General features: G+C 35.7%; 1 protein-coding gene across 6 annotated transcripts in view; it reads right to left on the reverse strand.

Moving 5' to 3' along the window:
* Window positions 1-3,435: 3,435 nt before the first annotated feature.
* Window positions 3,436-23,851, reverse strand: part of PDE4D (phosphodiesterase 4D) — a 350,628-nt gene continuing 330,212 nt past the window's right edge. For 5 of the 6 annotated variants that reach the window (XM_064735824.1, XM_064735825.1, XM_064735828.1 and 2 more), the window contains exons 7-15: window positions 16,305-16,398; window positions 12,522-12,694; window positions 11,449-11,547; window positions 11,199-11,363; window positions 9,488-9,587; window positions 5,728-5,882; window positions 5,096-5,218; window positions 4,437-4,619; window positions 3,436-3,880 (exon numbers count right to left, since the gene is read on the reverse strand). In XM_064735824.1, coding sequence (XP_064591894.1) covers window positions 3,467-3,880; window positions 4,437-4,619; window positions 5,096-5,218; window positions 5,728-5,882; window positions 9,488-9,587; window positions 11,199-11,363; window positions 11,449-11,547; window positions 12,522-12,694; window positions 16,305-16,398 — 1,506 coding nt within the window. In that variant the 3' untranslated portion in view covers window positions 3,436-3,466. Of the gene's footprint in view, window positions 3,881-4,436; window positions 4,620-5,095; window positions 5,219-5,727; window positions 5,883-9,487; window positions 9,588-11,198; window positions 11,364-11,448; window positions 11,548-12,521; window positions 12,695-16,304; window positions 16,399-23,542 lie in introns of all 6 variants that reach the window. The other variant, XM_064735829.1, reaches the window with a different exon arrangement.

The raw sequence follows: 23,851 nt of genomic DNA on the forward strand, positions 1-23,851 counted from the left end.
AATCAAATGTTTATTAGAGATGCTTTCCAAAGCTGTTTCAGTGCATTTCAGCACTGAAATGCAGCATCAATTATTTATCTTTTTTAGGAACAATAAATGGCTGCAATAATCCCCAATTACAGGCTGTAAAAAGATATTCAGAGACAATAAAATTACATTACCAGAAGTCTGCAAAAGCTTGAACTTCCAGCAGGGTCAAGAATGAAAATTTATTGTAGTATTACACATATTGGCTCGTAAGAGTATCCCCCATCGGTTAGCAACTAAAAATATGTAGAAATGCCCAGCCCCAGCCCCAAGGCTACCTTACTTTCAAATGCAGCTAAACAAGAAAATATTGTTTAAAGTTAAGGCACAGCCCTGGGACCAAAGACCTGCAGCTTTTTAAATCGATATATCTTTATGTATTTTATACTTTTCTTGCATCTTCCATAAACGAGCTCTATGGTGACACTGAATATATTACAGAAGAAGAAATGTACAAGGAATATGTATACACAATAGTCATTCTCTCACCAAGAGTTTCCAGATACGGCAACACCACCCTGACAAGGATGATGTTATAATAAGAACTGATAATTTACAATTAACATTACAGTATGTACATTACAATAAATACATGGTTGTAAACAGAGACAAACAAGACTGTATTACAGGTAAGGTCATTTGGTGAGAAAAATGCATGGCACAAAAAATAAATAACGCATTTGAAAAGAACTGTCAAAGCTTTCTATAAAATCCATTTCATTCAAGTTTTAAACTTCTGAATGCTATTTGTTCTATCTATATTCTTTCATTATCCTTTTTTAATGACACAAAACAATTTAAGAATTTAAATACAGCATTACTGAGTACAGCAACTTGCAAGCTAAAGTGTACTTTTATAAACAAAGTGATTTTTCTTTTTTCCTCCCACTCAATATCCACTCACTGCACTTTTTATGGCAAAAATATTCACAACACATAAAGCCACTTGTAAATTGTATTGTTTTAAAGCAGTGTACAATGCTAAAACACACTTTGGCAAAAGAGGAAAAAAAAAGATTGTACAGTGCATTATATCCCCAACTCTAAGAAATGGTATAATTTTCTATGATTTGATTGTCCACATGTACACGTGTATATCTCACAATATGGTTTTATGTTTATTTACTTTCAATTAGTGCAGAAACAAAACCTTCCAGGTCCTACTGGTTATTCTGGAATTTATATTGCTTTCCCACTACTGAGGTTCCAGGCACTCTTCGGGGGCTGAAAGGACTAATTAGATGGATCAATTCAGAAAGAAATAATGAAAAAAAAAAAAAGGAATTAAAAAAACCCTTATAACACAAAAAAACACCCAGGAGTTATCTTCATTCTTTTATTCCTTCTGCATCTTCTGTGCTAAGGCCCTGTAAGGGCTAATGGTAAAGAAAATTATGACCTGGATATAGAAGAATGCAAAATTTATTTAAAAGTTGAACTATTAGCCAATTAGTTTAAAATGAGTTTTTATTCTAGATCTCTGGCAATTTAGAAGTACCTGCATTCATATCTGCAAATTTGCTACAAAAAAAATCCAAAGGCAAAATAATGGCTGCTGCTATCACCTTTTGTCAAAAATTTATCTCTATATTGTAATCTTAACAGAATTTTACAATGTTGGAGTCTGTTAGCTTCCACAGGCAACTATTTCCCATCTTCTACACTCAAAACTACAATTCTAATGAGAAGTGGAGGAAATAAAATCACATCTTCCATGTGACGAAACATCAAGACTGAAAAATGACAAAGATGAACTCCTACCTCCCTTTAGCTTTCCAAGTTATGGAAGCTTTCAGTACCAATCAAACTGAAAGGTAGGATTCCCTTAGCACAAACTGGATAAAGGATGAAAAGATCTGAGACTGAAATAATATGGAGAAAACTACAACTCTGATGATGCACTGCTCTTTTACACAATAATATAAAAAGGCAAGACTGGCCTGGCTCTTCTAGCAACAAGAACATGAAAAAATAACACTAATCATCATTTTTATGTTGTACACCTCTCAGATTAGCAAATGCTTTAACTAGACATCTACCCAGATTAAAAGTTACTGGGAGTCATAAGTTGGAAATATTACACTAATGATATTTTGCACCAGAACAAGTATTTCATACATTGTATTAGTCTGTTCTGATTTAGCAGTCTATAGCTCCCAGACAAAAGCAGTCCGAAAAACCATGTTTCAGAAGAACAAAATTGATTAGAATAGCAAAAGAGGTGCTTTTGTACTGATGACAATTCATTACTCTTTTTACAGGCTCTGGTCCTGTAAATCCTAGTGTTGGTTGGTCCCAGCTGGTATCACCGGGACCACTTCTTGTAGTAAGACAGAGTTGGCAGGATCAGGCTACTATGAGGACAAAAACACTGTATAAGTCCACTAACATATCTGGGAAAATTGTGATGAAAAAACAAATAAAGAAAAAAAGCTATCCTACTGAAAAAGTTTTATGTCACACAAAGAATACTCATGGAACTCACTAATATATAAAACAATAGACATTTACAGCTCAATATCACCATGACATTCTAAGGTGCCAAAAAAAAAAAATATTTAAAGAAAAACCCCTACAAGTATTATCCAGTGTAGTACAGATTTGTACTGAAAACTTGTAAGTTACTCTTTGGAAAAAAAAAAACAGTGGCAGATGAAAGTGTTTTTTTTTTTAAATATAATACCTTGGTATATTTAATAAAAGTGAGCTCTAAAAAAGATCTCCCTTTCACATATTGTACAAAATGAAAAGGTTAGTGCAACCCACTGGGTCACATTTTTTTCAGTCATGTCTCAGAAGATTAGAAATAAGAAAATTATGTAATTTTCACAGCTTATCTTCATGTTGGTAACAGAATCCATTTGTTTCCCATCATTTTTGTGAATTTGTTTTCCTATAGGAACCTCAATGCTTTTTCCGTCCGTTTCCTCCACAGATGAACATTATCCAATGTCTTACAATAAAATACAATTAATTCAAAAACTATCAAAGCACACCAACATTCGTTTGGCAGGTGGTACTCCTCTGAAAGCATTTGCTATATTTAATGGAATCTGCCAAATAGAGACCTTATTAAAATGCAATTTATGGATGTTCTCCCCCTGCCTTCTGACAGCACGGAGGTGAAAATTCTGTTTACAATATTCCTGAGTGCCAAACTGAATCATCAACTTCAGTTTTGATCAACAATCATTCTGGCAGAAAACACCAAGTTTTGACCATGGTTGTAGTATGTGACATATACTTTGGAAATTACTGCCTCATTTAAAAAATAAAAGAAAAATAAAAAATCCGTAACAAAACTGAAAATACCCCAGCCCCCCCAGCCCTCCCCCCCAAAAAAAAAAAAAAAAAAAAAAAAAAAAAAAAAAAAAAAAAAGAGAGAGAGAAAGAGGAAAAGAAAGGGAGTGAGCAAGAGAAAGAGACTGTGTTTTCATTGTTATGTGTCAGGAGAATGTTCTTCTACCACACAAGACTCTGCTGTTTGGTTCTCCTCCTCCTCCACTTCTTCCCCTACTTGCTCATCAAGAGGAATTTCAGTAGATTCTGAATCCTGGGTGCAAAGAGTCTTGGAGTCACTGAAGCTGGTGTCTTCTTCTACTTGACTTCCACTGTCCTTTTCGGTGTCTGACTCACCATCTTCCTCCAGCGTTAGCTCAAACTGAAATTTTTCAGTTTGACCCTGCTTTCCCTCTTCCTTTTCTTCAGGTGCAGGAGAGGGACTTCTAGGGATTGTGCTCTGGTACCATTCTCGATTGTCCTCCAGTGTATCTAAGATATCCTGGGCATCCGGGTGAACAAGATCTGCCCACGTCTCCCACAAAGGATGAACAATGTAATCTATAAAACCCACCTGTTTCAAATAATGCAAGAATATGATTACTCACAGCGAAATTAGTAAGTCATGCAAAATATGAGAAATATAATGCTAGGAAGAGACACAAGGTACATTACCCTTAGAGGTGGCTGAAAGGAAACCATACTAGTTTATATAACAGATAAAGTCTTTTACTTTTCAGAAGTCTGTTTCAGGATATTGGGTAACAGCATGGAAAGGATTTGATTTCAAGTGAAATTCCAAACAACTCCACTGCATCTAGTGAGCTAGATACCTAATTTATATTTAATTATGTTTTTGAAGGAAACCCCACTCAGCTGTACAGTAATTTCTTTTGGCATGTATGCTGCTTTTCAGGTCAGGACAGTGATGGAATCCCTTCAGCAAACATATTGCCACGCACTATGTTTTCACACAAAAAGTCTCAATTTGCTTCATTTATAACTGAGGAGCTGAATTAATTAATTCAGAGGAAGAAAAGAAAAAGGTGCATTCAGAAATTGTTCAAAACATGACTATGTACTATCCTTTTCTTCCAAAAGGTTTAACTTTACCTTATAAAATCAATTACCTGTGATTTTTCTACAGATGCATTGTGCTTATCACACATGGGACTTATCTCCATTCCCCTTTCTCGTTCCCGGTCTCCCTGACGGAAAAATTCCTCCATTATTCTATCTGTCCATTGGCGGTAGAGGTGGAGCGGCTTGGTAGGGTTGCTCAGATCTGCACAGTGCACCATATTCTGAAGAACCTAGAACACGTTGAACACCTGTGGTGTTACTGCACTGAAGAAAAGCAGCTCCTTTTTTATTCACATTTCTGGTGACTGTAAAACAAAATCTTGAAAATACATGTAATGCAAAATTTATTCTAAACAGCCAAAACTTATGTGGTTGTGTGCTTTTCACACTTGGAGTAAGAGCCATGAATTACCTAGCTTCTGCTGCTTCTGTTGCTATAAAGGTCACAAAATCCTTGTGAGAAAGAGAACCACTTTTTTGATAATTTGAAGGGAAGGTCAAATGCTCATTCAGTCCTGAACTACCCTAGCACTTAGTTAGCCTCCCAGAGAACCACTTAAACCACGTCATTTAGACCAGGGAGGAAACAGAAGGAAGCAGCAAATCATGGTGTGAAAGAGATAGCTCTAATCCATGCTGGAGAATGGGGAAGACAATGTTTTCAAGTATGTAATACAAGTGCACATTTTCAGATGCATTTCCTTACCTGAATCCTGTCTGAATAGTTATCAAGAAGCAGGACACCAGAACTGGTCACTTTTTTAGTTTCAACCATAGTTTTTAAATCAGCCAGTAGATTCATATGCTTAGACATATCTGTTGCAAGTACCTAGGAAAAAATAAACAAAAAATGAACATTATGTAAATTATTCTACTGGAGTTTTTTGAATAATAATTGAACATATAAATCAACGTTTTTGGAAGGAACCCATAGCTTCTATGCCTGAATACATGACACAAGTAAGAGTTCTGTATATTCATAATAGTAGGTTCTCATATTAGTTTTTTAAAGAATATGACAAAATCTTTGTTCAGCATTGCTCAGAATGGACTGATCAGCCCAAATTCATTATTAATTCAGTAGCAAATTTCTAACTGTAATGGTAGAATGGCATCATCAAAACCAGCTTGAAACAGAATAGTATGCCTTCCAGAAATGCATAGAAAGTGAGTGGAACTCAAAAGACCCCACTATTTGTATTTGGGTAAGATATGACAAAACTTTAAACTTTCACTTCATTGTTTATGGGCCTGACGATGTGTAATTTATTATAAAATGTTTCTGTGCTTTATTATTCGATGTCCTAGCTCTATGGAAGACAAAATTTCAAAACTCACAATGTCAATGACCATTTTCCTCAACGATTGTCTCTGTTTTTTGGTCAAATTCTGGAAAATGTCACAATTTTCTTCCTGCAGCAGCTTGAAACCCACAGCCAAGTGATGATTCTCCAGTACTGATGAGTCATTGTACATCAAGGCAAGTTCAGAATCTGCAATAACAATCGCAGGGCAGAACGTTACTAAAGCCTGTGCTTCTACCAAATCCCTTAAGATCTTTTTCAAATTCATTACATGCATAACAAGATTTACAGATAAACTTTTAGAAGCAGCCCTGAAAGTTACAGAATTATTCACTGAATAACTTACTAGGTCAAGCCAAAGTTGAGCAAAACAAAGAAAAGGCTTTGCAATGGTGCAGTAACACATGCCTGGAGTAGCAGGTTAGAAAAAGTATAAGACAGTTAATTTTTAGAATGAATTTTCATATCTGTGAGAGGCAACTTAGAAAATGTTATATGCATAATATATGCATAAACACGCTTCAACTAAAACACACAGATTTGTTGTCTTCTCATGCCTCTCTCTGTCACAATACCTAAAATTCTACTGTTAGTCAAGTTTCATCTTCCCAGCACTTTGACCTGGGAATACACAGCTGAGACTTTCCTGCAGGTCTGCTGAGGAGCACCAGCTTCTTGATTTTCAAATCATTTCTTTCTGCAGTTATCTAAGATGCTACGATGCCTAGTGAACTATACGGTCATTAGTCCATGACAGCTGAAGGCTGGCAGGATGGTATCAGCTATGCTTCTGTCTTTTCCATGTAATGTCCTGTGGTGTGAAACTGCAGGCAGTGGCTTGAATGCTGCCTTGTTCTTGGGTCTGTCCCTGATGCTGTCTGTAGTACTGTCTTCACCAATGGAATTATTCTTACCTCAGCCACCCCATATGGCCGTGACAATAACACACACTTCCCAGCCATGCCTGTGCTAAGGCACACATATAAGGTCAGCTTAGACCTGCTGAACAGATAGCTCTGAAAACTCAAAGCAATTACAAAAATGTCTGCACAGCTTTAGCTTTAACTCAGGTATACTGAACAGTCAGCTTGCATATGCTTTAAGATATAGCTTGTAAATAAATCCATCACAAAATACTCATATAATTTTTATGCGATCATACTTTTCCTGTGCTGTAGTAACTTCTGTTTATTGCAGCTGTTCTAGCCTAAGTCTAAACATACATCAGTCTAGTCCACTCTTAGTCCTCTTTTTTTCTTTTACATCAGCTATACTCTAAAATGCCTTTGGTTCAACAGGAGGCCTCTAAAAGCTTTGATCTTCAGATTTCATTAATCTCATTATCCATTCTCCTGCTGTCTTTCTCTCTTGTCTTGAATAAATCAATCTGTTGAATCAGGGAAGTCTTCCTCTGCCTTTTCTTATCCCAAACCCAGCAAAGTAATAACAGCAAAAGCAGAAAGAAAGCAAGTTTGTAAAATGATCTCTCTTTCGTTTTTCACAGAACACATACAAAGCCTGCATGCTTGTTTTTCTCATGCAGAAATCATGCACTAGTTTATTTTCTTTTCAAACAGCTTCTGATTTGCTACAACTGCAAAACACTCCACATTGCCAAAATACTTTAGAAGATCTGGAGCTACAGACACAGCTAAAATGCACTCAACTTAAAAATGGACATAAAAATGGAAGAAAGTTCCCCCTTGGAAACCTCTGTAACACATTGTAAGATTCAAGAATATTTTTCTGGAAGGACAGAGTTACAGTGGTAAAATAAATATCTACTCTGATGCTGATATACTTCATATTTGTTTGTTATTTAATAGCATTCAAGAGGGATTTGTTTAGTCGACAACTCTGTAATAGACTTCATATAGGAAAATAATAGTCAGAAAAGTCACAAGACTAATAATAAAAAAATATGAAAATATGGCAAATATGTACATACTTTAAGTCTAACTAAGTCTATCATGTAACTAAGTCTATAATTTTTTTTAAATGCATTCTTATATTTAGGTAAAGAAATAAAATTAAATGGAAGCAAATTATCTTCTAAAAGTTAGGAAAATTTTGGATTTGAGAAGCCAACATTAGATGATTTTTTTGTCTCTCTCCCTGCAGTTTCTTCCTTGCACACAGAACAATTTAAAATAAACAAAATCTCTGTTTCCTTCAACCTTGCAACAGCTGAAACTTTCAATTAGTGTTTTTACTTGATTGACCAAAAGCCTCCTTTATCAAAAGCTGAACTGAGAAATCAAGATATATTTTTAAAGCTGATAATTATCAGCATGAATATGACTCTTACATTAGCTGAATTTCAATCTAACTAGAAGTAAAAGCTTTATGCACCACTACTCATCCTTTCAACTAAGTCAACACTCTTAAACCTAAACAATTTGTTGGTTTCCTCACAGAACCCTGGAGCCACCAAGTATAACCTGGTACTCAATTTCTGACTCAACAAGCAAGGAAAAATCTTTACTTACATATGCCCACTCTTTAGATTCAATTAAGAATTTGGTTTTTGCACAAAGCTTGATTCACTCTCTGCCTGCACCGCTGAACTGTACTGGTCCCCAGTAAAGCACAAAAAATAGAGTCAATCTTAATCCTCTTTCATGAGGATGAGTCATAAAATTCAATTTCATTATAGGATGGCCCTTAGGCCACTGAGACAAACAAATCTAGGTGCAGGCTAAACTGAAGTACTTGTCTTATTTGAATATACAGCAGCAATGAGTAAGAGCAGGAGCTCCCTTCTTCAAACTCTACTGCTGATTTGGGGTCATTCTATTTTAACACCTGGGAAATAGATTCTGCCCATGTGCAGAAGTGACAGTATCTATAAATGTGCAACCAGATGGGTCAAATACACAACGCTAGGTATGTCTCCATTTCTGTTGCTTTTTCTTCTTTTGTGCTTGGATTAATAGTATTATTTAAACTTTGCACTTCTGGGTCAGTTATCATAAAAGGAGAAGTTGTCAGAGAGCAGAAGAAATAACACAGTATGACGGAACTGGTACTGACCTACGAAGGTCAATAATAGTGACATCAGGCAACAAAATCCAAGCAAGCTGCCACTGGGGCAACAAACTATTGAGTAAATATGACATAATCAGGTTCAATAAAGTTGACAGTGTTTTTATTTCAGTAGATGACTGAAGGGATAGAGGTTCAGCAAGGCTGCCAACAACAGCCTTGAGCAATGCAGAAGTACACTGTGTTTCAAATTCAGAGATAACATTAGAGTCAGAATAAACCATGTTTATCATAGCTGCAGAAACAGAGTGAGGAAATTCAGTCTACAAAGCATGAGAGATCAAAAACCAAGTACAGGATACAGGACTGTCTGTCTGTTTGCTAAAAAGAATCATGCTTTTCTGCTTTCTAAATTTCTACCCTTCGTCACACCATATGTTTCTAATACAAGCATATAAATTCTTGTCTTGTCCTTTTTTTTTTTAATCTTCCTTCATTCTCTTCTTAAAACTTTACCTATTTAATGTAAATCAACTATATTTCCAGGAGAGAAAACATGCAATACATTGAAACAATGCCAGGTTTATAGTTTATACCTTAGTAATTCTTGCTAGAGTGTACTGTGTAAATTATTACTAGAATTAGACAAAATGCAAAGTAATATCATGTTTAAAATATAAACATCTATATATTTATTGAGAAAAGTTAGAGATAGAAGCAAACAAGGAATGAACTGGTGGTATTTTTCAGGCACTATGTGCAGAACTCACAGCAAATTTTTTGAGAAAACCACTAAGCATCAAACTTACTCGTGTTGATAAGAAATTGGTTTGAAACCCCAGGATGATCTACATCATGTATTGCACTGGCAAAAATTGCTGCAAGAATCTCCAAATCAGTGAACACCGCCTAGAATATAATGAAACAGAAATGAAAATGACCAAACTGTGAAAAAGTGTTTCCAATAAAAAGGATTCTACTTGATTCTGGATGTGAACAAGCAAAACACATTTAAAATATACCATGATCTCTAGAGACTTTACACACAAGCTATCAAACACTTTGTAAAATCATCAATTATGTAGAATTTCATAAATATTTCAAGTTTGGCCAAAGTAAAGTGATTTGCACTTCATACACTAAATTCTGCTACAACTGAAGTATTTTCAACTTCAGTCTGTACATAAATCCACCTTTATTAGGCAATTAAGCACAGGTTTCTAACTTATAGCACAAATTAAAGTTAATAATTTAGCCTGACTCCTCTGTGTCTGTATTTGAAAGATGCACATCTTCTATCTAAAGGAAATAGCAACAGACTACACATCATCTCACTTAGCATTTACTGCTTTTCCATTTGTGTGTGATTTCTAGGAAGACAGGAAAAGAGGACTGCAACAGACTTGGAATCAGCCCAGTGCCCTGTTGCCAGAAGCACCCACAAGATGCAAATGTTTTCAAAATTGATCAAGGACAGCTCAGAAGGGCAAAGACCAGCAGTGGCACTGGGCAGCCATTGCCATTTCACCAGCTAAAGCTCTGCTGAGAATAAGGCCATGAAAAAAAAAGGTCTGGAAAAAAACCCCTACATTTTACTGATGACTAGCTCAGCTGTGTGGTGACGCCAGTGGTGTTTTAAGAACATTAGCTGATCTTCCTGAGAACAAGAAAATTTTCTCAAGAGATTTCAAGTCTTTGAGGATCCAAATGTGCCAAGATCCACTTTTTAAGAAGAAGGTAATACAGTTATTATGTATTCAGTAACATTAAAGATTGCCCATTATAGGAGAGTCAAAATGCAGCCCTTCTTGAAAATGAAGTTAAATCCTTTTGAAATAATAAAATTCCTACTACTTCCTTTGCCTGATTTTTTCTAACCGTTTGCTGGGATAAATCAACATCAATGTTCGCTATGTTAAGACTTGAACTGTGCTTAAAGAGAGAAAATCTCCATCTTTCACATCCATCTACTTCAGGGATTTAAGAACTTTCAAGAAGAGAATTGCTACAAAAAGAACAAATTAATTGTTTTCCCAAAAAACTTTGCAATATTTATTGGAGGGAGGAAGTGTAAGAAAAGAGAGTCGAGTGAAAATTTAGTACATGTTCCAATCTGTCTTAGAAAAAAATACAAAAGTAGACTTTCCAGATCAGAATAAACTTTCCTAAGAACTGCCACTTACTGTGGTTAGGCAGAATCCCACATGGGAAATAACTACAGAACAGGATGTGGCATAAATAACAAGATGGTAGAAACAAGATATGCATTGTGTTACAGTGAAAAAGCTTATGACAGCAAAAATTTCCATGATTTAAAATGAAAAGAAGTGATGTGTTCTGCACAATATTTACATGTAACTTTGATCCTCACAAAATACCTTTAAAAGAACAGAATCCATCAAAGAAATGCTAAGATTTCTTTTAAAAACATTGCATAAACTAAGATCTTTAATGTTCAGGAGACTCTCAGTGCATCCCTTTCTCTCATGACTGCCACTTTTTTTCTTCAGTGTAGTTTACCTCTAATGCTGGGGTTGATAGTAGGACATGGGTTGACTGAACCACATCTGCAGCATGTATGTTATTGTGGTATGCCACATCTGCATGGTAGTGGTCTTCCAGGGTCATCAAATAAGTTATTAAAGTATCTACTGGAATCTTAAAAGTTTTTAACAAATCCCGCTCCTATAAAAGTAAAGGAAAAATAATTAGATTTTGAAGCACAGAACAGTCTCCAAGATAAAAAAGCAACATGACTGCTCAAACTTGCCTGAAAAATAGTGTGCATGATGACAGTCAGAGGTCTGTTTCCAGATAACTCTGCTACTCTGAAAACCTGAAGGCCCCACTTGTTCAAATCTTCAAGTTCCTAGAGTAAAATCAAGCAATGAACAGGTTGAAACCTAACATAAAAATTCCTGCAATTTTTGAGAGAAGCAATTATAAACAGGGGACTCATTAAGACCTGGCCAATGTGCAAGTTACATGCTAAACCTTGAAAGGGCTAAACTATAAACTCTGCAGCTGCTATTAATCTTGCAATATCAGAATTTACATCTACCCATTTTTGAAATTTTATTTGTCTAAGCAGGAAAGACTGCCTCTTTAGTGAATTGCTCCAGAGGGGAAAAATCCACAGTATCTTGAATGAGTTTAACTGACACTTTGCTATCTCATTGTCTATTGACAATGAAGTTCAGTGAGCAGAAAACCTCCAGAGATGTGCAATTCTGCTGAGTGCATCTCTGCAATGTGCAGAGATGGGAAATTCTGTTGCTCTCTCCCTGGTCTCAGAAACTCTTCAAATAAGATTCCTGAAAACGTTAGAAGAGGCATAACTCAATCAAAAATCCCTTTATACCAATTTTCTGTTATTACCGAGTAGTTAGCTGCTGGCCCAAAAAATGGTAAGAAATTTCATTAAAAATAAGAAAAAGAATACACATAAAATGATACAGCTAAAAATAGGAAGGGTAGTTCTAATGCTATATACCCTTGTGCATTTTTTAAAAATAAGTTTGCTATCTATACATTTTCATTCCTGTGACACTTATACAATATGTTTACTCTTCAATCTTCAGATACTATTTATGAATAGGAAGGCTTCTTAATGCATACACAAATGCCAGATGAAATTGTCTTCATGCTGAAATTAGCCCTTATGGTCTGATTCTGATTTTACTTGCTATTCTTCCACTGCAACAAATTTGGGCCATTTCAAGTGATATAAATGCTTAGTGCTGCAGCTTGAAACCAATGTGTATAAGCAGAGGATGGAATAATACAGAAATATCCACACTCTGTTTATATAATTTCAAGGACATATATATATATATTCTCTACCTTGGCAAGAACATCTTCTTGGTCTGTTTTAACTCCAAACCTGGGAATACTGGAATTAGTTAGGCTGGAGCTGTGCATGAGCTTTTTGACTCCACTGATCTGGGACATTGGCCTCTTCTTTTTCTCTTTCTCTTTCTGTGTTGGAGAAGGGATTTCAACTTCATGTTGCTTGTCTTCAAAAGAATGAATAAAAAGAGAATAATTTATAAAAGAATTATAAATATTATAAAATTCACTTTTGAGTTGCACCTTATGGACTTTTTAATTCTTAGAAAAACCTCTTTTAAGATCTGGATTCTTTCTATCAAGATCACTAAACCCATGAAAAGTTAAATATAGACGTATACCTCAGTAAAAGTAGATCTCTTTTACTCAAATTGCCTCATTATTTCTGAACTGGCTTTAAAAGCAACTTGTGACTGTCTGATTACCGCTTCTGCCATTATCCCTAGTGCTGCACAAAGGGTCAATCATCTCAGTATAAAAATGTTATTACAACCGCACAGGAATACACTTTGCAAGAAAAAATAATTTTCTTTCTTTTTTTTCAGGAGAAACATTCTCTGAAAATGTATTTCAAAACTATCTATGTGTGTCCTTAGGTAAACCTTTAGAAAACTTTTCCAGGACTTGAAGACACGAAGAATTTAATACTTGTGCACTTTGGATTGCTGGCAGTTCATGCCACCAGCGCAGCGTTTCTGCACTTTCCAACTAGAGTCAGTAATAATGACAAAACAAGAGAGTGCTTTGTTAACCTCTGAATTTTGCTGTGGGCCTTTGCCTCCGTAGCAGCATCAACAGCATCACTTAATAAAATTTATTGACATATGTGCCAGCAAAACTTTAGACAAGAATTAAAATGAGAGTAAAATATATTTAGGCAACTGCCAAAGGACTGCTGCACAACCAGTACGGAGTTGTGGAGCGCTGCAAACGTGCTTCAAATAAACCCAAGTTAGTGCAATGAAGGGCTTTTCTGAAAAAAACTACTAAGAACATGAATTAATTTTTGTTTCTTTTATTCATACTGTATTTCAACCTAGAGTTTAATGACTCCCTTCAAATTACCTCTTTTTCTTTGCTGAAATGTACCTCCACCTTTTCTAGACCTCAAGGAATATACCATTAAAACCACAAAAATCCAGAAAAGATGTTTCTGACACAAGAGATGAGCCAAAACAGCTAAAAAACCTTAAACCAAAATAAAATTTGAAAAGAAAGTAAGAAAAATTGGGATTTTTTACATGTGTATTTTTTTCCTTTCTGCAATATTCATTTCCAATACAGACTTTGAAACCAGATGAGGTTAGCAAGTCCATTTCTAATTAGGAGCTTTTTATATGTTTGCTTTGCTTCTTCACCTTTTTTTTTGCCTTTTTTTTCCTTTTAATTACCCTTTAGCAGATACTTTTAATGGACACCTCAAATTCCAAAGAAATCACAATGAAGAAGAGACTTTGGAAATGTCACCAGGTTGTAGCCTAGAGCACTGAGTCCCCGGACTACCCCATCACAGTTCACCACTCTCCCTGCAAGGGGGAAGAGCGAGGTGGAGCGTGGCAGCCCTGGTCTGGTGCAAACCGACAACAGATGAGCAGCTGTGACTTGTGCCTGTGCTTTGATGTTTATGGTTTCAGTCATATGCACAAAGTTTAGATCCATCAAACAGAGGTTCGTTAGCTGAGCTGTCAGAGTAACTCAAGTGAAAGGAAGTGTCTGTCTGAATGACTTAAATCTCCAGAGAAACTCTGTGGGACTGTCTCTGCTTTTGTAACTTAGAGCACACAGGGCTGTGCCCATCTGAACATCCAGAAAAGAGAGCTTGCCATCTTCACCCTGTTTATGCTGTGTTCAATTACAGGTTCTCAAACATTTTCCATTCATAGAAAACAGGTTAATGATACTGAAAAAGGAAACTTTGCATATTATTATACACAATATAGGAGTTTTATGTCTTATACGCAGATTATATTTATAAAAAATCATTGTAAATAACTTTGAACATTGATATATCCCTAAAGAAAAACAGTTTGGTTTTGGTTTTTGGGGGATTTTTTTAATAAGAAGAACAGAAAACCCTGTTCTCTCATGACACCTTCCTAACTTACAAATGTGAAAAATTTTGTAGATATTGAGGAGGTGAGTTACATACTAAAAAAATAAATTAGATAAACTCATTAAATACTTTTAGTAAGAGAAAGTTTTCTCTCTGCATAAATGTTCAGAACGTACACACTTAGACTGCATACTTTGAAAATGTTTAAGCAGTACATCTGTAGATGAGCTGTTTTCACTATTGTGCTGCTCTTATACCTTCAATTCTAAGTATCTAGTTTTTCATGCAGACAGAAAACAGTACCCATGGTCCAGTAAATTAGAAGTGATTGCCTCTCTGTCCCTCTTTCTGCTCATGACTGAGATCTCATGCGAAAGGCTGACGGATGCATTTCTTTACCCTGTCAAACTAAGTCTCAAGCTTTCAAGCGAAAGCAAGCAGAAGCTGGCATCTCAGTCTCTGCGAGCCTAAGTGGGTCATCCTTTCAGGCAACTGCACACTGTGGTTTTCAGGGCACATGAAGCTGGGCAATACTGCTTGTCCGTGACAGAGGCTTGTCCCTGTCCCAGTGTCTGAGCCCTGCTGTGCCGCAGCAGTTGGCACACTGCTCCAACCGTGGGCCACCTGAACAGACACATTCAGCCATCCCTTTTGGGCAGGGTGACAGGATAAAATGTGCTTCAGAGAAACACCACTCCTTCCAAAACAGTCACAAAAAGCATGAGCTATGTTATCTCACACAGAATAAGATGGATATTAACATGTATGACTGCCACTTTTTAAAGTACTTGTTATCCTAATTTAGATGTATTTCACTGTGCATGTCTTGTTATACAGTCTTTATGAACCAATGGTATTTTGCTCAAAACATGTTTTGAGATTGGCATAGCATCTTCATGTATTTTATCTTCATGCTCAAAATCAGCAATACAAAAGTTTTCTTGATTTTCATGAATTAAAAAAAAAAAAAAAACCATAGTCAAGGAACCATATTCTTTGTAATATTGTGTTGGGCTTTTGTTAACGCTCACATCCCAGCATGCCAAGATCTTCAGCTGCAAATACTTTCTGGAAAAAGTCTATTCAGATGTTTATTTAGTCACATGTACCTAACTGTGCATGTGCAGGCAAGGAATACCAAAATATCTTAACTGCTTGCTGTGAGATTTTATGAGGTTACATGCACTTATGTGCTTCCAGCAGACTGAAACCTCTGCAATAATTCCAGTAGGAAAATAAAGTGGTAGAATTCTCTTTAATATATAAATATATATATATAATTACCACTCTGAGACTAACCCAGTCTGTCAGTGCATGGTGCTAATAAAGGCAGGTTGTAGGTTTGAGCCCTGTATGGGCCATTCACTTTAGAGCTGGACTTGACGATCCTTGTGAGTCCCTTCCAACTCAGAAGGATATTCTGTGAATCTCTGTGATTCTCTAAAAGTCATTATATTAATTTCTTAACATAGTATCAGTATAGTTGTTTTAATATGTACATGAATATTTATCTTCAATTACACAAACAGGGAAAGCAATTAATTGAGCTGTGAGGAAGTGGATCTGACCTGATCTCTGCACAAATGCTGACAACAACATGATAAATGCACAGTTCCTGAAACCAGAAATTAATATGGAAATCCACTTGCTTTTAGGCTCTAACACAGCCCAGAAAAATATAAAAACCCCCCAAAGGCAAAAAAGTTAGCTTTTCATAGTCTTACCTAAGAAAGTGTTTGATATATATTCTGAGACCTGATTGCCTGACCTGCTCATTTCAGAGAGGTGGGTTAGCTCACGGTTGAGCATTCTTTTAAACTGGAAAAGAAAAAAAAAAAAGTGTAAAGTTAGCTACATCAAGATATATTTTAGATAGAATAAGAACATGCAGTCACTTTATAACTGGGGAAAGAACATAGCATTAAGAATATATAGTACATATATATATATATACACTATGGCATCAAGAATATACACTGTGTAAGCAGAAATCACAGGCACCAATGATCCACCCAACCAACTTATCCATGGACTAGACAATGTCATTCTTAACCTTTTAAAATACACCACAGTGATTCAATGACTGAGGTACAGTGTCCTACTAGTAACTAAAAACTCTAACACATCTGCACACACACAAGTTATAATATTGCCTTTCTAATTTTTCAGTTTTAATTTGGAAAGTAAATTAAAATGTATTTATGTCCGAGCTGTTCTCTACTAGTTCTCTCATAAGATTAGCAAATTAATCTGGTTTTCATTTTTTTGCAATTTATTAGGTAACATTTCAAATCTAGTTTACCTCTCATCATTAATCTACTCAAAATTACTTTACGACATTGCTCCAAACAATCCATATATCTTATTGACTTCATACTGGCCAATATGAAAAGAGGTAGGTTTTGTTTTCTCTGACCTAAAATTATTATATTCAACCAATGACTTGACCATTCGACTATCTCAGAAAACTGCAAGCATCTCCAAAAGGATTGGGATAGAAAACACCCATCTGTGGAAACACCTTCTATTTCCCTCCTAGGAACTCACTCTAGGCAATCTACAGGATAAAAGCAGATACTAATATTCCATAAAATGTATAATTAATTAGGTACATATCACTGAGTCTTCCGTGATTCCTTCTAGACTCCAGGGTGAAATGATATCTTGTGGTATTATGCTTTGCATGTTAATTGCATAATACAGCTCTCACTGTCCAAGATGCATTTTCATTGACTATAGCTCTGCCTTGATATTACCAACAAACAGAAGGCTGCAACAATTACAAATAATTCCAGCTCTTGCCAATAAAAATTAGCATACATCTGTCATTATTGAATTTTGCCTCCTATTGTGCCATCCTTTTATTTTGTTGTTAGATTTCTCAGTCATTTTTTCTCTTAACAAAGCAAAATGATTGGTGCAACTTTCAGAATCATCTTTTACCTTTTCCATGCAGTCATGACTATCCATTATATCAAGGAATAGCTACCCTTAGAGTATATACATGTAAACATTCTTCTATGTTGAAAACTGGTAATTTATAGTTTATTCTTCTTCAAAGGAGATAAACCACTGTAGTAAATATTAACCATCCCATTTCCATTCCACTGGAATCATCAAAGCTATTTCTTCAAAGTAGCCTTGAATAATGAAAGGTGTTATTTTCTTCACAATATCTTTGTAAGCCACCAATTACCATACTGCTCACAATGTGCCCAACAAAATTACCTTTAATAAAACATTCTAGCCATTAGCCACTGCATTTTCCTGCCATCTTGACGTGTCATCAGCTCAGGAAGTTCCAGAGCTACAAAGACTGAATCCTACTTTAGTCACAAGCCAAAGGCTCAGCTTTAATCTCAGATATAGCCATGTGCTAGGAAGTGCTCAACACATGTCTGGAAATTAGAACCATACTGCAAACACAGCTGCACATACTATGAGAACTACAGAGCTATGCACTCTAGACAAAACCAGCCTCAACCTCTTCAGCAACGCCTAATGTTTGTCACCAATGTCAAATGCTGAAAATTCAAGCCAAGTTTACCAAGCAATATAATGACGGGTCCAAAAATACCAAGATGTTTTTCTTAAAAGTCTGTCTTTTAGACCTTTAAACACTTAAGACACTCAAGTCATGCTTACATGCTTTTTCTTCTGTTCCCACAAAAGGTGAGAAACTGTATTTTTAAGACAAAAACTGAAGATGTAATGGAATAGCTTGTCTCTGGATAGCATCTAGAGACTGCAGCTTCAAATTAAATATTGAGTATAGGAATATTAATAAAATGTCAGGAGTTGACAAAACCACATTAACTTCCAGGCATGTCATCAGTTTATCCATTACTACTTCAATATCCTCTCTTCCTTAATTTGATTAGCTAGTTCATTGGATCCTAACTTCAATAGATCCTCATCTCCTGGTTGTTTCCTAGTAAACACTTCTATACAATGCCCAATTTGGTGTTGCTGTTTTTGCTGCAGAAAAACACAAATTGTGTCATGTCTGACACTCTGGAATAAAAGACCATCTAGCTACCACTGGCATGCTCTCTTCAGGATGTCTTCTTAAAGGTTTTCCAGCTTTGAAAGAGGAACAAATCAGTATTTGCAGGTACCTGACATAGGAAATAGGAAGGATTTTTTCTTCCTCCAAATAATAAATTTAACTTTAGCGAGTGGGTAGAGAGGGTTGTCATTTCATACTGGAAATCACGTTATGGAACTTAGGTAGCATATACTCTTTAAGAATTTTCAGCTCAGTATTTGTTGTATGAATATCCACAGCAAATGGAAGGTACATTACATTCTTTTCTAGTGCTATGTTCCCCACTAGTCTGTTGCAACCCTCATCTTCCCACCTCCCATCACCCCACAAGTCAGCAGAATACGAAAACTCAACCATTTGCATGAGAACTGCAGAACAGTCTGTGTAACTGCTGAACAAGGGTGTAAAGTGGAACAAGTCCCGCAGCCTCTGCAAGGCCCTCCTGCTGAGAGTAAATTCAATTGGAGATGCCTTTGGCTTAGAAGAACTGTAGCTGCACAATTTCCTCATACTCTTCCACATGTTGCTGACGCCACAGGACCAAAACTTTAATTGACATGAAAAATTCTGGACTAAGCAGGAGTTTAGAGAACTGTTTTGATTTTTCTAATTATCTGACAAAGCCTTACAACCGTCATTGCCATTGAATCAGATGAAGCTGAAGACCATATGCAGACAGCAGTGGCTGATGCAGAACAATAACGCTCTTTGAGAATATTAAAAAAATCAAACATGAGAGACAAACAGTAATCAAGATGTTCAGGCATTCTTTTGTTTATACTCTGTTTCACTATATCTGTACATTGCACTTAGGTTTCATAACTTGCCTTTTGAGGAAAAAAAATTCCTTTTTCTAAGAAAAAAGCAATCAAAACAGCAAAACCAAATGCAACCCTATTATTTTTTCCCAATTTTTACCTATTTCTCAAAGATTTAATTTGGGCCTAAGTGCACCCATAAATAATAACTTGTTTCAAAGATACACATCTTATACAGCTCTGCACAATTACTTAATAATGAAAGTTCGCCTCTCATGGGTCCCACAAGCTCTTATTGCCAAGCAGAAAAGTCGGTTACATCCGAGAGCCAACGTTTTACTTATTCAAGAAACACCCCAAAGTGCTTGACACTTATCTAGAATCCACAATCTCATAATTTGGCCTCCTGCAAATAACACGTTGCATGTTATGTTCAAAACAAGTCAAAGAGGACATAAAAACCATCTTGTTCCTAACAGCAGTAAATATTAAAGATGATATGTTGAATAAGAATTTTAAAAATCTGAATGTAATATACTTTCCAAATTCAAGAAAATAAATCATTAAGATCAAAACTCTTGTTATTAATAAACATTTAAACCATACAATTTAATTATGATATGTGAGCTCAGCATGGGGAGGAAGCAGAGGTTTTTGGCAGATCTATGCATATATTGTATTTTTCTCAGAAAGAAAGATTTTCACACATCCCACTAGGCATTGTTGGGTTGGAAAAATGACACATACGTCCCTTTGGAATGCAACAGTCCTTGACTACATCCTTAGAAAATCACCCTGAAAATGAACTGGCAATAAAATGCCCATTAAGTCAATTATACAGTTTTTCACTGCCAAATACTGATGTCAGAGCAATAGAGCCATAAACTCTTTCCTAAGAAATACCCTGAAAATATTTCCTTAGGCAGAATTTTTAAAATTTCATTTGTTTCTATTTATTTTAAATTTTAATTTCAGCTGGGGTTAAGGGGATGGGGGTATAAGAAGGAGCAGAGCTCTCAACACAAATACCAGCAGAGCATTCAAATATCATTGAAAATGTCTCTAAAGTGAAAAGAGTAGATATGTACCTTTATCTCCCTAAGAAGTCTGCTCTAGCAAAAACTGTAATACCTGAGAATAAAGGTACATACTTTAATGATAATTAACTGAGAACAATTTCCTAATTGTTTTAAGTTCCCAAGAAGAGGTTTGTAGTTTAGGTCTTTCTGGGCTAAAGCCCAATGTGTGCACATCTCTGTATTTATATTACTGCTGTCAGCCTAGGATAAGCCTACCTGGAGGAGTTTTTTGAAAAATACGATACTTTTCTGATGCCAGCAAAGCCACACAGAAAAACACACACAAACTTTTGGAGTAACCATGTTCCCAGATGGCAACCAGAGCATTGATAGAATTTTTAGAAGAATTTGAATGCATGTTAGAAAGAATCACTAACTTCAAGATCCAAATAGAGTTGATTTATGGCCATGAACAAGTTTGGACCACACACTTTATACATATGCGGGTTATTGTTTACACTTTAGAAGACTTTACAGATTTTGTGTAAAGCTCTTGACTCAATAACAGAGCTTAAGTAAAGAAGTAGCCAGCAGCTAGTTGTGTGGAGGAAGCACACAGAACCACTCTCGCTGTAGACTCCCTGCAGCAGCAGGGTCTCTTCCATACGGGCTTTCTGTTCCTGCAGAGAAGGGGACTGTAAAGAGGCTGCCTCCAACACAGCCTTTGGCACCAGTACTGAAGGTGAAACATGGACCAAAAAGCCCAGTCCTGCCTGGCCTTCAGTTTGAGCATTTATCAAGTTCCAAGTCCAGAGGAGGCTGGAATAGAAATCCTCAAAAGGGACAGGGGACTCTCATAGCACTAGCTCCCAAACCTGTGGGGCAAGGATCCCAGTTTCAGCCTTTGCAGCTGCTTCTCTTCTAGATAACATTTCTAAAAACTTACATGAAATAGAATACATCCATGCAACATACTACTAACACCTGCAACATTCAACTTACATGACTATGTTTTGTTTCTGAAATACCTACCAATGTTATTTTTAGAATATGCTTGTATCTCAAAATGAATAAACTATATTACTAGATTTGAAAAGCTTGTATTCTACAATATAACAAGGAATTTTAAATAAGTCAGCCTTACAAATTAACATAAGCCTTGTGTATGCTGTGCTTATCGATGCAAAACCATCTTTGATTTTTAGCAGCATTCTGGATACATTAACAGCATTCTTAATAGCTAAAGGTTTGTGTTGAAAGCCCATGGGTTTAATTAGTATCAAGGTCAGGCACTGGTTTTTATAACAAGCTACAGAAAGGCAGATATCTCTAAGGCTGTCATTATGATAGTGGTGCTCCTTTTTTTCAGTAAAAGATACTCAACAAAAACCAGGGGTAAGCATTCCTATTTTCCAAAATATAATTCACAGGAGATAAAGTACAGCCTGAAGCACACAGAAATATAATAAGGGATAGTATATAATAAGGGATAGAAACATATACAGTGTTATATCTTGTATTACAAACAATGAGATACATCTTAGAATATATTACAATCTGGGAATAAGATATTTCAATCTTCAGAATTTCATAAATTCTCTACATAATTGCTTGGAATGTCACAAAAACCAGAATGTCTTTGCTTCTTCTCACATTCTTTTCTCTCAAAAAGCGCTGTAATAAAATTGTGCTCACGGACGACTTAGCTTCTTAACTAAAATCATTTTCTGTAGACAGTATAGGACACTCTCTGTACAAAAAACATTTTTTCCCCATGTGTACTCAATTACACCATGGTGTCTGCTAAACTTCAATTAGAAAAAAGTCTATGAATTCTAAAGGCTAAACAGTAAGAGTGAACTTTAATTTTTTTTAATTGGTGATTGAATTTTTCTGATTTAGCAAGAGGAACATGACAACAGCTGCCTAGAAATGCAGGAAATACTTTCTAGTAAATTACAATAAATTATTTTTAGCTGAAATGTAAAGTAATTTCATCTTATTGCTTTGGCAAACAAGAAAGTAATCTACCTAGCTAGAATAATGGGATGAATTTCTTCACAGATGACTGATCAAAATCCTTGATAATCAATTGCAACAATTCAGCATTAGCTGAAAATACTCACAATTGGACATAATCAAGCTTAACATTTCTATTTTAAAAGACACATATCTATTGTAAAAGTAGGTATTAATAAAAGAAATTCAATTGTGCAATTGTAATGCTTGTGCTATTCTTAGTCATTTAATTCCACATATGCTTTATTTAGTTCAGGAGAAATCAGAATTTCTTTAAAGGAGAATGATTTGGTACATGTATGGTATATCAAGCACAGGATATTTTTTTTTTACACACTCGACAACAATTATAAAAGTATACAAGCAGCAGCATTTTTCTTAAGTACAAACATAATTTTTTAGGGATAAACCAAGCTCAGATGTGGTTTCCTATTAAGTGGATTTCAGTTCTGTGTGTTGACAGGCATACTGATTTAACTCCTTGATCCAAAACTTTTCCATAAAAGAGATAAAGCTTATTTAATTCCATTTTCTAGCAGTATTGCTATTTCAAGCTAGTTCACACTGCCCCATGTAACCACGTAGATCAGTATTAAAAGATGGCAATTTCCAAGGTTTTAATCAATAAGCTGTCACACTCACAGAGGCTACCAGAAATGCTGTTGAAACACAGTGCTTATAATTTCACATTTCTTCAGCTATTAAAACCAGTATGAGTCATGCATCCACCCATTATCCTCAGCTTCTTTACTCATGCTCTCTTCTATTGTATAGTATCTCTGGTTTTGGTATTTGGAGTTTTTTAAAACCTTTTAGTGGCTAGAAATACAGTTTTGTAGCAACCTTTTTCTGAAAGAACACAAAACTGTTCTGAATTTCTTTGGCTTTAGACTTTGTCTAATCATTCTTCGAAGTAATATTATTTTAAAAGTCCCAGCACAGTTTCAAAGAAAGACTATACTGTGCAGTTCATTCTTCTTGTTGAACAAAGGCTTGTTGTCTGATTTTTCACTTCAAATTATTCATAATCGTATCACCCACAAATCCTCATGCTGTAAAGTGATCATGCAATCATGCACCATAAATCAAAGTTCTTAAAAGGCAAAACAAAATCCTACCTTTATGTAGCCCCAAGAAACTGAGAGTAAATAGTTTGCCTCAGGCATTTTCGATTTTTTTTTTCTATACTACCAATCTAAGCTATCAGTTCTTTGCTATCTGACACTGCAACAGACTTCCAAGAATAAAGATTCCGTCTTCCCTCTCCTAATTCCTTTTGCTGGTCTTCAGGTTCTCAGCAACTGTGTGCTCAGGAGGCATACTGAAGTGAAATCCAACCGTGTGGTCTTCCGATTGTATAAATGCCATTTGTGAAACTCCAAGCATTCAGAGGCAACGCTGAAGACACATTTTGTACGAGCTGAAGA

This window comes from Zonotrichia leucophrys, chromosome Z, assembly GCF_028769735.1.
Source record: "Zonotrichia leucophrys gambelii isolate GWCS_2022_RI chromosome Z, RI_Zleu_2.0, whole genome shotgun sequence".
NCBI classification, from domain to species: Eukaryota; Metazoa; Chordata; class Aves; order Passeriformes; family Passerellidae; genus Zonotrichia; species Zonotrichia leucophrys.